Source organism: Pristiophorus japonicus, chromosome 18 (assembly GCF_044704955.1).
Source record: "Pristiophorus japonicus isolate sPriJap1 chromosome 18, sPriJap1.hap1, whole genome shotgun sequence".
Lineage (NCBI taxonomy): Eukaryota > Metazoa > Chordata > Chondrichthyes > Pristiophoridae > Pristiophorus > Pristiophorus japonicus.
Window position 1 is genome coordinate 95452316 of NC_091994.1, and position 14600 is coordinate 95466915.

At 40.3% G+C, this 14600-nt stretch overlaps 1 protein-coding gene across 6 annotated transcripts in view; it reads left to right on the plus strand.

Moving 5' to 3' along the window:
* Positions 1 to 14600, plus strand: part of kcnab2a (potassium voltage-gated channel subfamily A regulatory beta subunit 2a) — a 315007-nt gene that overhangs the window by 142769 nt on the left and 157638 nt on the right. For 2 of the 6 annotated variants that reach the window (XM_070860410.1, XM_070860412.1), the window contains exon 4: positions 2408 to 2449. The exons of 3 other annotated variants lie outside the window; for them this stretch is intronic. In XM_070860410.1, coding sequence (XP_070716511.1) covers positions 2408 to 2449 — 42 coding nt within the window. Of the gene's footprint in view, positions 1 to 2407; positions 2450 to 12009; positions 12055 to 14600 lie in introns of those variants that run through there. One more of the 6 variants, XM_070860415.1, reaches the window with a different exon arrangement.

Here is a 14600-nt window from a genome sequence, read left to right on the forward strand (position 1 = left end):
TTTTGTTTCTACTCATTTTTATTCCTAATAGTATCCTTCCAAGGTTGCTTATAAAATAAATAAATTATATTTGAGTAAATTCTATTTTGTTTTCCCTTATCCATGATTTTTTTTCCTGCATTACAAGTCTTAAGATGTAGGAGGTTTCTCTTCAAACTTACAGGTAGCTCATTGAGCTACATCTGTAGTTTCTCTATAGGTCACTAAATTTCTTTAGCTTTTTGTTCTTCAGCAGAGCTGTGGACTAGTAAAAATGTGATTGGGTCAGTGTTACGTCATTTCCCACTGAGTTGTCCTGGGTTAGCATAGAATGTGATATGCTTTATTACCACAAGTACCTACACAACTTAAGTGCCAGAGGCTAAGAACATAAGAAATAGAAGCAGGAATGGGCCATTTGGCCCATTGAGCCTGCTCAGCCATTCCATAAGAGCATGGCTGATCTTCTACCTCAACTCCACCTTCGCACACTATATCCATTGATTCCCTTAATATCCAAAAATCTGTCGATCCCTGTCTTGAATATACTCGACGACTGAGCATCCACAACCCTCTGGTGTAGAGAATTTCAAAGATTCACAACCCTTGAAGAAATTTCTTCTCATCTCAACCCTTATTTTGAGACTGTGACCCTTATGTCTAGACTCCCTAATCAGGGGAACATCCTCCCAGCATCTACCCTGTAAGAATTTTGTATATTTCAATGAGATCACCACTCATTCTTCTAAACTCTAGGGAATATTGGCCTGGACTATTTAATCTTCCCTCATCCCAGCAATCAGTCTAGTGAACAGTCATTTCACTCCCTCTAACGCAAGTATATCCATCCTTGGGTAAGGAGACCAACACTCCACACACTACTCCAGGCTTGGTCTCACCAAAGACCTATATAATTGCAGTAAGACTTATTTACTTTTATACTCCAATGCTTTTGTAATAAACACTAGCATACCATTTGCTTTCCTAATTGCTTGTTGTACCTGCATGTTAACTGTGATTCATGTATAGGGACACCATGGTCCCTCCCTTTTGGATACCAACACATGGACGTTGTCAGTTTCTTGAGTGGAAGACAATATTTTATTGCACAGATCTTCATAAAATATTCTATTTATAATGTGGGTGGCAGTGGTGCATCAGTTATGTGAAAATGTGTACCCATCTGTAATATAAACATGATAATGCATCAGTTTATATTTCATTGATTTACATGCAGTAACTTGTTTATTTATAGTAGTAAAATGTAAAAGTATTTCACATCTTTTGCATTACATATTCTTTACTTTGTATCCATAGGTCTGGGACCTACATCAGTGTTATAGTCATGTTATCCATCCATATGTACTAAGTTACCAATTCTTAGATCCTTGTGTAAAGTATGTGCCAAGATTAATAGAGGAACTATTTTCTGTTTCTTGTGTTGTAAAAATAACATTATCTGGTCGTTATCACACTTCTGTTTGTGGGAGCTTGCTCTGCGCAAATTGACTGCTGCGTGTTTCCTACATTATAACAGTGACTACACTTCAAAAGTACTTCATTGGCTGTAAAGCACTTTGAAATGTCCTGAGATTGTGAAAGGCGCTATATAAATGCAAGCTTTTTTTTCTTTAATTTATCCGTGGGAATCCCATCTTGAGTTGGGATGAGAATTTAATGCATGGCCAACAAGATATAAAGTATATCTCCTCCCTCTCCCCACTACCAAAGTTCTGTTAGTATTTGTAGCTGATAGACATTTTACTTTGTATTGAAACGTAATTTGAGTATTTGGTCTTTTGAATTTCTTAAGAAATTTCGTCTTTTCCCTTGTGCAGTCAGAGCATTTCATTGTAGCTACGTGTGGCTCTTCTCTCCCTTGTGAAGAATTGCTCAAGGCAAACCTCTGATGACTTAAAAGGAATGTAATAGTACAGATGATTTTCTTTTAATATTGCAAAAAAAAAAACTATACGTTGAATCTCCCTTATCCGGGACCTGGCCTGTTCTGGATAAGGGAGTTTTCCAGACGAGGAGTGGTCACGTTAAATTGGATGGTACAAGTACTGAGCAAGGGGATATCAGGGCTGGGAGTGCGCAGAGAGATCATGGGCGGGGTGGGGGGGGGGTGGATCGCGGGGTCAGGCTAGCGATGGCAGGAGTAGGCAATTTGTTCATGTCCGAGTTCTGCGCATGCGCCACCCAGTGGCCAGGAATAGTTCTAGATGAGGGGTGGTTCCGAATTAGAGAGTTCTGGATAAGGGAGGTTCAACCTGTATTACCAAAAATGTACAATATTACTAAAATAAAATTGTAGTTTTATTTCCAGGTGTTTAGATACAACCAGGAATTTTGTTGGTGCTATGCAAATGTCTTTGTACTTTGATTTATGATATGGACTCTCTTTTTCTTGTCATGCTGCCTGAAGTGCCCGATATGGGAGTCCGAAACGGCAGTTGCAGTTTTACAGGTACCTTCTACAGACAGCATGTTTCTCAATCACACAGCTTGCTTCCATTTGTAGTTTGCATGTGCCATATTGCTGTGTTGCTCATCTGTACTGTGTTTAGTTTTTATTTGTGTCATTGTGACATTTGTCACTGTGGAGACTTTTTGGCACTGAATTTCCTTTGCACTGGTAGTATTTTTTTGCCATCATATTGTGGAACACAATGTTCTATCATTGTAAATATTATGTCAAATGAGAACAAACTACAATATTACTAATTGATGTACTTTTTGTTGAAGTGGTACAAGAAAGCTCTCTGCTCTCTGAGGATCAAGGAATGTAATTTGTTACTCCTGCAATATATCAGCTAGTTAAGAAAATGGAATTCTACAGATCAGAAAGGCATCAAATTCAATCCCTAATCTGTACTGAGTTTGCTGATCTCAGCTGGGGTACCAGCATTTGCGATGCTATAGTTGACTTCACTGCTCACGGATTAGGGAGGGGAAAATTAACCAGGATTCCCACTTCCAATTGCTATCCAGTAACCCTGCTGGAAGGGCACATGTGGGTGTCGGATCTGGCTCAGTTGTAATACCCTCACAGTTGAACAGGTTGGCAATGCTCAACAGTCTAGAATTGTACATGTATAACAGCCACTTGGATGTAATATCGGAGAAAATGGGGGAAGGAGAAAACTGCTGGGAAAAGGAGTGGGAAAGAAAGTGTGTGATTTGCCAGCCAGTGGCTATAAAACAAAAGAAAAGGGGCTAAAAGTTCAGAACTTGCAAGGTAATACTAAAGAACTGAGGTTTTGAGTTGGAGATGTTTTTGTACAATTACACTTGGTACATACCTGTAACCTGATTTTTGTTTGCTTTATTTTGAGTAGCAGTGTTTTTGTTTCAGGTCATAATTTAGAAAGATGTGTGTTTAAGTTTTTGCAAGACTGTTAATACTAATTCAGATACGTTTAACATTACTGTACTCTCATGGAATAGAACGCTTCCCCCCAAAGGGGGTTGTACATGATGTGTTTGCAGACAGCTGGTCCATCCCAGTCTCACTGTGATAGTTTACTAGAAGATGCTGACACTAGTACTGAACTGTGAAATCATAGGAATGATATTTTTCAGTGTAATGTATGCACCTATGCGTATGCTCACAGGTTTGTAGAGTTATTGCATTGAGTGGCTTAGTCAGTCAAGTGATGTTCACAAGGCTCAATAAGACCCCAGTCAGTTGAGTCTAGGTCATCCACGATGAGGTATACGGTTGTGAGCCTAGTGGATGAACTGGTAATGTGTTGTGTGATAAACCTTTGTTAATAAAGCAACTTGTTCTTAATAGCAATGTGTTGCTATGAATTCTTAAGTAAAGAACCCATGAAGCAAATACATTACCCTGAGACTGCTTAAAAAAGAATTCTGATGCCTCATTTCACTTTGATTTGATTATGACAGTTTAAGATTCCAAACTTGAACAGAATCAACAACCTATTATTCAATGAGGATACTGGTTATTAAAAATAACTAATTTTCAATGGGTGTGAAAGATTTTCACTATAGGTGTGTATTTTCGCTATGACTGGAATATTGTTTATGTAATTACATAAATTATTTTTGACTAGTACATTTTTTCCTTAAATAATTTTTCACTTATTCGAATTCACTACAAGCAGGTTGCATTGTAAATGATTTGTGCCTTTGGTGGCTGGGCAAGAGACTGCCAGCTACTGAGCCAAGAGTTTGAAATCCTCTCTTTATTGTAATAGATATTCATTTTATGATCTCTGAGAATTTGGGATTCTCAAATAGAAATTGAAAATATGCTGGGATCAGTTGGGCCTTTCAGGAGAGTAAACTAATTGTGATGTTCTCTAAACTGAAAAATGGTGCATAAAAATTTAAAAGTAAACAAACAACCCTTGTATTTTATTGGTTCAGTGCAACCTAAGCCTCTCCCCAATTCATGAGCTGGAAGCCAGATCTAAAGTATTTGGATTTAAGCTGATCTAGTAATAGGGATAGATCCCTTCCAAGTTACTTCTTTTAATGGGGTACATGAGAATTTCTTGGCAAACCAATACAATTTGATATTTTGAAGTAGTTCAATTCTGAAACAAAAATCAGCATCACACAATTGAAATAACCAATTTCAGGCGAACTTTGCTTTTTGTCTCAGTACCATTTTCACCTGTAAAGAGCAGCACAACTGGTTAATTGGTAGGTTCAATATAAAGTGGCGTTGCTGATGTTTACAAAGTGTGTGTGTATATATATATATATAAATTTATAAAACTGAATAATGATTGCAATTTGCTGATGACACATTTAGCAGTCATTATTCAAGGGTAGCCGAAGTAGTTCTTGGATAAAAGCTTAAAAAAGACTGGTAGCAATGTTTTGGTCTTGGGGCTGCCTATAGTTAGATTCAGTATGTGGATCTTACCTGAAGGAGGTCTCATGGTACAAAATATTGTTTCTCATCTTTCTGATTTACACTGTACATCCTAGAAGCTTGATTTAGTGGTAGCACTCTCACCTCTGAGTCTACAAGTTGTGGTGAGTCTGAAAGTTGTGGTTCAAGCCCAAAGCCCCACTCCAGGATTTGAGCACATAATCTAGGCTGACATCTCAGTGCAGTACTGAGGAAATGTGACATTTCTGGAGATGCTGTCCTTCGGATGAGACATTAAATTGAGATCCTGTCTGCCTGCTCAGGTGGCTGTAAAAGATCCATTGCACTATTCATAGAATCATAGAATGGTTACAGCACAGAATGAGGCCATTTGGCCCGTCAAGCCTGTGTGCTGGCTCTCTGCAAGAGCACTTCAGCTAGTCCCACTCCCCCGTCCTTTCCCTGTAGCCGTGCAATTTTTTTTCCTGCAGGTAATTATCCAATTCCCTTTTGGGAGCCACAAATGAATCTGCCTCCACCACCCTTTCAGGCAGTGAATTCCAGATCCTAAACACTCGCTGCGTAAAAAAGTTTTTCCTCATGTCGCATTTGGTTCTTCTGCCAGTCACCTTACAAAGATGAGCAATTGAATTCCCCCAGTGCCTTTGACAACAATTATCCCTCAACCAACACAACCAAAAACAGATTCACAGGTTATTTATCTCTTAGCTGTTTATGGGACCTACTGCATGCAGGATGGCTGTTGCGTTTGCCTACATTACAACTGTGTCTCTACTTCAAAAGTAATGGAGTGGTCCACTTTATTATTTTATTTTGGGTGATATTGTTGAAAAGTTAAGTTGTAATTTTCTTTTTTCTATTTTATTCTACTACATTTATTACATTATGCAAATATAAGTAATGGTGTTACAATAGTTATTTTATGGGATAAGACTAATGGTGAGTGATGAATTTTAGATGAAGTCTTTGTATTCAATGCAACTGCATTTATTTTTGGCAAATTAACATTTGTGTTGAGATAGTGGTTGGGAGTGCAAAGAAAAAGATAAGCCTTTGTACTGTAATAGTTCATGTCATCAAATATCAAATCAATCACTATTGAAAGGTAATACAAATAAAAGTTAGAAGAAATCTACTTCCCTTTGGACTGTCATCAGCTAGACTCTGCGTGGATCTTGTCTGAAGGAGGTCTCGTGCCACAAAACGTTGCCTCACCTTTCTCGATTTCAGTGTGTGCACTAAAGCATTTTGTGGAACCATTTTGCAGCTACCATGCACATGGAGTGGTCCATTTTCTAATCTTAATAGTTTACTTTGGATTATATTGTGGAAAAGTGATGTTTTGATTTTTTAATTGGATTTATCTCTACCTTTTTTGGTGTGTGGGGGTCAAATGGTCAGATATTCAAGAGGATAACTGTTTATGGGTAGTGGAACAGAAGGGAGTCTCATTGTTAATTGATATTTCTCGAGTACACAACATCTCCAGTGGAATCAACACTTTAAAAAAAATAAAAAAAAATTGTAAATCACTACTAGAGCTTACATTTTCTGATTTGGGTGCAATTCATATAACCTGTTGGTTTGAAATGAGTCTCGAGTTGTTTGCATTCAATTTTCAGAGGCTAGTTTATTATCGCAATTATGCATAGTTTCAGATGCAGACCAGTGGTGGGAGTGGAAAATTAAAAGTATTTATCAGAATAGGGAAACAAAAATCCTTAGCTTTAGGAATGACTCAGAAGGCATTTCTAGCAATTGGCAGCATTGTAAGGCTGAAGGGCGAAGTGGGTGAAGAAATGGGCAGAAATGAAGGGAAAGGGAAGTACAAGGTGCAGACAAGTGACACTGTTCAGCAACTTGACCCCCCTGTATAGTTACTGAAGTAGAGGTGGTGTTGTATGAAGTTATTACAAGAAGGGTTGCACTCTCTGCTATTCCACGATACCATACACATAGCTCAGCATTGTAACATGCCTGAAAGGAGCTGGAGTTAAAGTTCAGGCCTCAGCTGATGTGTCAGCCTATGCTGCATAGTAGCTCCAATTGTCCTTAGAGCAGATGGCCCACCTCTGTAACTGACTTTCTGATGACCTGGAAATTGTGGAGGCAATTCCACACAAAAGTTGCTAGGTAAGAGTGCCAGGGTTTGCAGGTAAGGATAGTAGTATCTTGACGGATGTGGCCATGGCCTATGTTTTTTTCATGCAGTTTTGCTGAAAGTATGACATTCAGTGATTAGTATGTGGTACCAAGAAAGCATCCAACATTGCAGATAGTCAGATATTCATGTGTCTTAGTGGTCTGCCGGACGAGCTTTCTTTAGGATTAAGAGCCTCCACGTGTGCGGATTGGATGCCAACGGATGGTATATTTCTTTCTTTCTGCAGATGTGGGCACAGAGCACCTCATGCAGCCTGGCCTGCCTGATATTGCGCTCTCGTCTTTCTCTTCTTCCAAGCACCTCAAATAGGGGATTCCCACTATAAAACTCACTGGTACTAGTGATGGTGTCGGGAGGGGGATTAATAGAAAAAGTGGTACAAATGAGTGCAAGCAGGAAAAAAAATAAGAAAAGTGTTCAAGACTGAAGAATTTACCATGTCCTCTAAATTAACTACCATTCAATGCTGCTTCTCCAGCATCTCGTGATGGCTGTTGAAATTGACATCATTTGAAACGATGTCCTGCACATGAGAGTGTCATCAAATAGCATACAGACTCTCCTTGAATCAAAAGTTAAGCTTCCTTCCATTTGAGGTGGTCAGTTCCACTGCTAGTGTTCCCCAACCACAGAAAATTGTGCATGATGCAAACGGGATGGAGACCCAGTGTGATGGAACTCCAGCAATTTTCCAATCGGGTCAGATTGATTACCACTTATAAATCTGGCAGAGCTGATCAGAAAATTACGGCTAGGCACTGTAATAGCCGTCAAGAGTTTTGTGCTTGTGCTGCATTTACAGTGTATGTTTGCCAGCGGTGTTGTGCCCTCATGTTTGGTAGTACTGGTGCCAAAAGAGTAGCAAGGGCACAGAATGTACTCTGGGAGGGGACTTTCAATGTCCATCATCAAGAGTGGCTCGGTAGCACCACTACTAATCGAGCTGTCCGAGTCCTGAAGGACATAGCTGCCAGACTGGATCTGCGGCAGGTGGTGAGAGAACCAACATGAGGGAAAAACCTACTTAACCTCGTCCTCACCAAACCAATCGCAGATGCACCTGTCCATGCCGGCATTAGTAGCAGTGACCACCACACATTCCTTGTGGAGACGAAGTCCTGTCTTCATACTGAGTACACCCTTCATCGTTTTGTGTGGCACCATCACTGTGTTAAATGGGATAGATTTAGAATAGATCTAGCAGCTCAAAACTGGGCATCCTTGAGGCGCTATGGGCCATCAGTAGCAGCAGAATTGTAATCCACCATAATCTGTAACCTCATGGCCTGGCATATCCCTCACTCTGCTGTTACCATTAAGCCAGGGAACCAACCCTGGTTCAACGAGGAGTGTAGAAGAACATGCCAGGAGCAGCACCAGGAGTACCTAAAAATGAGGTGCCAACCTGGGGAAGCTGCAACACAACATGCATGCTCAACAGCGGAAGCAGCATGCAATAGACAGCTAAACGATCCTACAATCAAAGCTCTTCAGTCCTGCCACATCCAGTGGTGAATGGTGGTGGACCATTAAATAATTAATGGGAGGAGAGGCTCCATGAATATTCTCATCAATTATTGTGGAGCCCAGCACATGAGTGCAAAAGACGAGGCTGAAGCATTTGCAACCATCTTCAGCCAGAAGTGCCGAGTGGATGATCCATATCAGTCTCCTCCTGAGGTCCCCACCATCACAGAAGCCAGTCTTCAGCCAATTCAATTCAAGAAATGGCTGAGCACACGTGGATGCAGCAAAGGCTATGAGCCCCGATAACATCCCGACTGTTGTACTGAAAACTTGTGCTCCAGAACTAGCTGCACTTCGAGCCAAGCTGTTCCAGTACAGCTACAGCACAGGCATCTGTCTGACAATGTGGAAAACTGCCCAGGTATGCCCTGTCCACAAAAACCAGGACAAATCCAATCTGGCCAATTACCACCCAATCAGTCTACTCTCAATCATTGAAAAGTGATGGAAGGTGTTGTCGACAGTACTATCAAGTGGTACTTACTCACCAATAACCTGCTCACCGATGCCCAGTTTGGGTTCTGCCAAGACCTCATTACAGCCTTGGTCCAAACATGGACAAAAGAGCTGAATTCCAGAGGTGAGGTGAGAGTGACTGCCCTTGACATCAAGGCAGCATTTGACCGAGTCTGGCATCAAGGAGCACAAGTAAAACTGAAGTCAATGGGAATCGAGGGAAAACTCTCCACTGGCTGGAGTCATACCAAGCACAACTATGGTGGTTAGAGGTCAATCATCACAGCCTCAGGACATAGCTACAGGAGTTCCTCAGGATAATGTCCCAGGACCAACCATCTTCAGCTGCTTCATCAATGACCTTCATTCCATCATAAGGTCAGAAGTGGGGATGTTTGCTGATGACTGCACAGTGTTCAGTGCCATTCACAACTCCGACAATGAAGCAGTCCATGCCCATATGCAGCAAGACCTGGATGACATTCAGGCTTGGGCTGATAAGTGGCAAGTAACATTCGCACCACATGAGTGCCAGGCAATGACTATCTCCAACAAGCGAGAGTCTAACCATATCCCCATATCATTCAACGGCATTAGCATTGCCGAATCCCCCACCTTCAACATCTTGAGGGTCACCATTAAGCAGAAACTTTCCTGGACTGGCCACATAAATACTGTGGCAACAAGAGCAGGTCAGAGGCTGAGTATTCTGCAGCAATTGTATCATCTCCTGACTCCCCAAAGCTCTTCCACCATCTACAAGGCACAAGTCAGGATGGAATACTCTCCACTTGCCTGGATGAATGCAGCCCCAACAACACTCAAGAAGCTCAACACCATCGAGGACAAAGCAGCCCGCTTGATTGGCACCCCATCCATCACCTTAAATATTCACTCCCTCCACCACCAACGTACCATGGCTGCAGTGTGTACCATCTTCAAGATGCATTGCAGCAACTCGCCAAGGCTTCTTTGGCAGCACCTCCAGAACATAAGAACATAAGAAATAGGAGCAAGAGTAGGTCATACGGCCCCTCGAACCTGCTCCACCATTTAACATGATCATTGCTGATCCGATCATGGACTCGGGTCCACTTGCCTGCCCGCTCCCCATAACCCCTTATTTCCTTCCTGTTTAAGAAACTATCTCTGTCTTAAATTTATTCAATGTCCCTGCTTCCACAGATTTGCAATCCTCAGAAGAAATTTATCCTCATCCAGTTTTAAATGGGTGGCCCCTTATTCTAAGGTTATGCCCACTAGTTCCAGTCTCCCCTATCAGTGGAAACATCCTCTCTGGATCCACATTGTCAACCCACCTCATAATCTTATACGTTTCAATAAGATCACCTCTCATTCTTCTGAATTCCAATGAGTAGAGGCCCAACCTACTCAAGCTTTCCTCATAAGTCAACCCCCTCATCTTCGGAATCAACCTAGCTGAATGGTCTGCCTCCAAAGCAAGTATATTCTTTCGTAAAAATGGAAACCAAAACTGCACGCAGTATTCCAGGTGTGGCCTCACCAATACCCTGTACAATTGTAGCAAGACTTCCCTGCATTTATACTCCATCCCCTTTGCAATAAAGGCCAAGATTCCATTGGCCTTCATGATCACTTGCTGTACCTGCATACTATCCTTTTGTGTTTCATGCACAAGTAGCCCCAGGTCCCGCTGTACTACGGCACTTTGCAATCTTTCTCCATTTAAATAATAACTTGCTCTTTGATTTTTTTTCTGCCGAAGTGTATGACCTCACACTTTCCAACATTATATTCATCAGCCAAATTTTTGCCCACTCACTTAGCCTGTCTATGTCCTTTTGAAGATTTTTTTGCGTCCTCCTCACCCATTGCTTTTCCTCTCATCTTTGTATCGTCAGCAAAACCCGTGACCTTTACCCCCTAGAAGGACAAGGGCAGTAGGCGCATGGAAACACCACCACCTCCACGATCCCCTCCAAGTCACACACCATCCTGACTTGGAAATATATCGCTGCTCCTTCAACGTCGCTGGTTCAAAATCCTAGAACTCCCTCCCTAACAACACTGTGGGAGCACCTTCACCACACAGAGTGCGCGGCGCACCACCATTTTCTCAAGGGCAATTAGAGATGGGCAATAAATGCTGCCCTTGCCAGCAATGCCCACATCCCATGAATGAATAATAAAAAGAGCTGTAGACAGTCACTAATTTAGGTGGATATTGGTGCAAGTAAAACCTTAACTATAATCGTTAGGTGATCTTGCAGTCAAGTAGAACTAGTGCAAAGTTCACTTTTGAACTTAGCTTAAAAAAATCTTCTTATGAATGTTGCATTTTGCTCTTTTTTTTTATTCCCTAAATTATTTTAAGAGAATTTTCAGACACTGAGGTGTCAGCAGTGCCTCAGTAATGCAGACATCACAATCCAGGAAGCATTGTAAACAGTTGCTGAATTGATGTAAGTTTAAAAATGATTTCATGTTTTAAATTTTGAGTTCAAGCCAGCAATCATAGACTGCAGTATTGTATTAAAGAAAATCATGAAAGCATTCCGATCAGTGAAAAAAACAGTAAGGGTTCTTAAATCCAGCAGGATAATCTAAAATAACCTCTGCTGAAATCACGATTCCAGGAGATTGAACCAAATAGTACATTTATTTTGGGGGTTTAACACAGTTTTTAGCCAATCATTATCGTCCAATATATGCACTCTGCAATAATTGATGAAAAAACCTGCAGAAGTTTCTAACCTCTTGCTTCATTAAAGGTAGCGGTGGCTTCCTCCCTTTAAGCAGTAAGCAATACTTCCTCTGCTACTGTAAGCTTTTAGTGGACGAGAATGCCCTAAATAATTTAGCCACTATTTGCCAAGATGCAAGTACACTGATAAGAGCAAATGGGCTGCATTAGGAAACCACTTAATCCAGGGGAGGGGGATGGATTCGGTACTTACTAATTGCTTTTGAATGACAGTAGAACACTCCCCAAATATCAAAGTACCGTAGTAGCGTCTTACAGACCTTGTAACCGCTCACTTCTGGTTTTTAACCAAGCAGCTACCCTAGACATTGGGTGAGTTTTTCCTCTTTTACTTTAGAACAGTGAATATACACAGTAAGTAGGTGTTGCAGTGAGTTTATCTTCCTGAATGCATAGAATACAGATATTAACTTTTTACATTTTTTTTACTGCTGTAAGCTTTTATCTGATGCTATAAAGCGTTTATGTAGAATGTAGATGTTGTAATTAGCATCAGCAGACATGGAGGGAGAGTAGTGTATATAGTATTTATGTGCTAAAAATAAAATCTAAGTTTAGAGTGAGATTTTCTCTAAAAAAAAAAATTTAAATTATTTGAAATAAAAGCAGCTGCTGGAAAACATTGCTTTTTGATGGGTATGGTTTAGTACTTGTATTTTTAATTAAATGTATCATTATTTTAAGAATTTAATTTTAATGCCCTTTAAAATGATATCTAGTAGTGTAATCAGGAAACCTGTACGATAGAAACTTTAATTGAAGCTGCAATGTTCCTCTGTGGCACCATCTGGCATTCTGAGTTGTGCCTCTTTAAGGAGAAGCATTGTAATAAGCAGCAACAAGAATTTAACTTAACCAGAGTGAAGAGCAGTTCTCAGTAGGCTTGGTAAAAATTGTTTTGCTGTATACATATTACGGAAATTTTGCTATGCTTTACTGCTTATTTCTTGGTTTGCAACAGCACAGAGTTGCGTACCGAAGAGAGTTTTTAGAAGGAAAGCAATAATGTGCAGGCAAGATTAGGTAATCTATATTTATGTGTTGGACTGTCCCCCGCCCCACCCGGCTATTAACAGTGACCAGTTATTTTCAATACAAATTGAAGCAAGATGAAGCTTCAGACTGTTTGTGGTTCAGGTATCCTGATGGCTGTAATCCCTAAATGAAGATATAAATGAAAAAAAATTGTAGAGTTAAATTGTAGAATTGTAGTACTCTTTGTCAGTATACTGCATGTGATGGCTTTATAGTGTCTATTTATGGGATTGGGATGTTGATTGTTACCAATGTTATGCTGGTGCATATCCTGATTTGATGGGAACTGCCAATTTAAGAGCACTGCTTTGAATCCAACCACAAGTCTTTTTTTTGTGTGGGTATAGGTAGGGGCGTAGCTCTGTTAAATCTGCCCAACACAGATTTGAATGCCCATCAGTCTATCATTATTAGCTTATAAATAGGTCCTGTGAAAAGCATGGAAAGGAGCTGAGGCAGTATCACAAATAGAGTTCATCAAAGGACTTTTACAGAACACATTCATATTTGTTCCCGTTCTCGGTAGGTGAAACCCATCAATAATACTTTAACATAGATGACATTATTTGTGTATTAAGAGTTTTGGAGCTTCGAAGCTGTGATTGTTCTATATGTTTCTGATGCTTAAAAGTTTGGATCTAATGCTTTCCTACCGTTTTTCCCAGTCCACGTAGTACTTTCCCTATCCACCCTCAATTCTCCAGACTTGGGTATTTTTCTGTTTTTTTCCTGTGATATTCTTATTCACTTGTGCCCGATGTAGTCAGTGCTACTAATGCACGAATCCAGAAACTTTGCCAGCTTTTTGTGTAGAAAATTTAATTTCTTCTCTCCTTTCCTCCCTCCACCTTGCCTGGGAGGGAGGGGGAGTTCAACACATTATTAAAGGCCCAGAAATGTGATTTATAAATTATTGCTAGTGTATTAATCATGTCCTTGTTTTAATGTGTGTGCTTAATGTTTAAAAAAAAAAATTACATTCCACTTTCCTTACTTCAGTTTATTTATAATTGTTCTCGTCAGTTCTTTCCCCTTTCCTGCAGCCATTGATCGTTTGATAAGGTTGCTTCCTTGAGATGCGCTCCAATATGTCACCAAAGCGGCCATTCGTCCCGTGTGAGCCTTAGATTACCTATTCTACCCCAGTTCCTGATCACAATCGAGTCGTGCCTTCTATAAAGTATGCGTTTGGACACAGGACATGGACAGAATTGGGCTTAGCCGTCATGCCCTTCACAATTGAATGGCCTGCTGACCTTTGCTGTCTAGACTTACACTTGGGTAGCATACTGGAGAGCTCCTGTTTTTCCACAGTTTTTGTTGGAGTGCACAGATGCTGTTTAGTTACATTTGGTCACCTGAATTGGATTCAGAATTAATTTGGCCTTATTCTATGGGTGCGATGGTTTTTTTGAACTGTGATTCAGTTTGAAATACATTGAATTTTAAAATAGATTTGAATTCCTATTTGCTGCAAACTGGAAAAATCTGAATGTACAGACATTGTGTAGTAAATGAGGTCTATGCTATTTTTAAAAAAAAGACTTCACTCAGGCTATGCCCAGCTCCATTCCAAATTGCCATGATCAGTGTTCAAGATTACAGCAGCTGTATCAAACATTCTTCACAAATGTGTTGTTCACTGCTGTTCAAAACACTGACTGTGATAATTATCCAACAATCGAGTTATTTTTCTTTGATTTTGGAGCTTCTTATTAACAAAAATGGAAAATGGAAGAATATGCTAATTTATAACCTGGATCACAAATTGTTAAATACAGTATCCTTTTATAGCATTTTCTTTGGAAACTACTGGTAGAGAA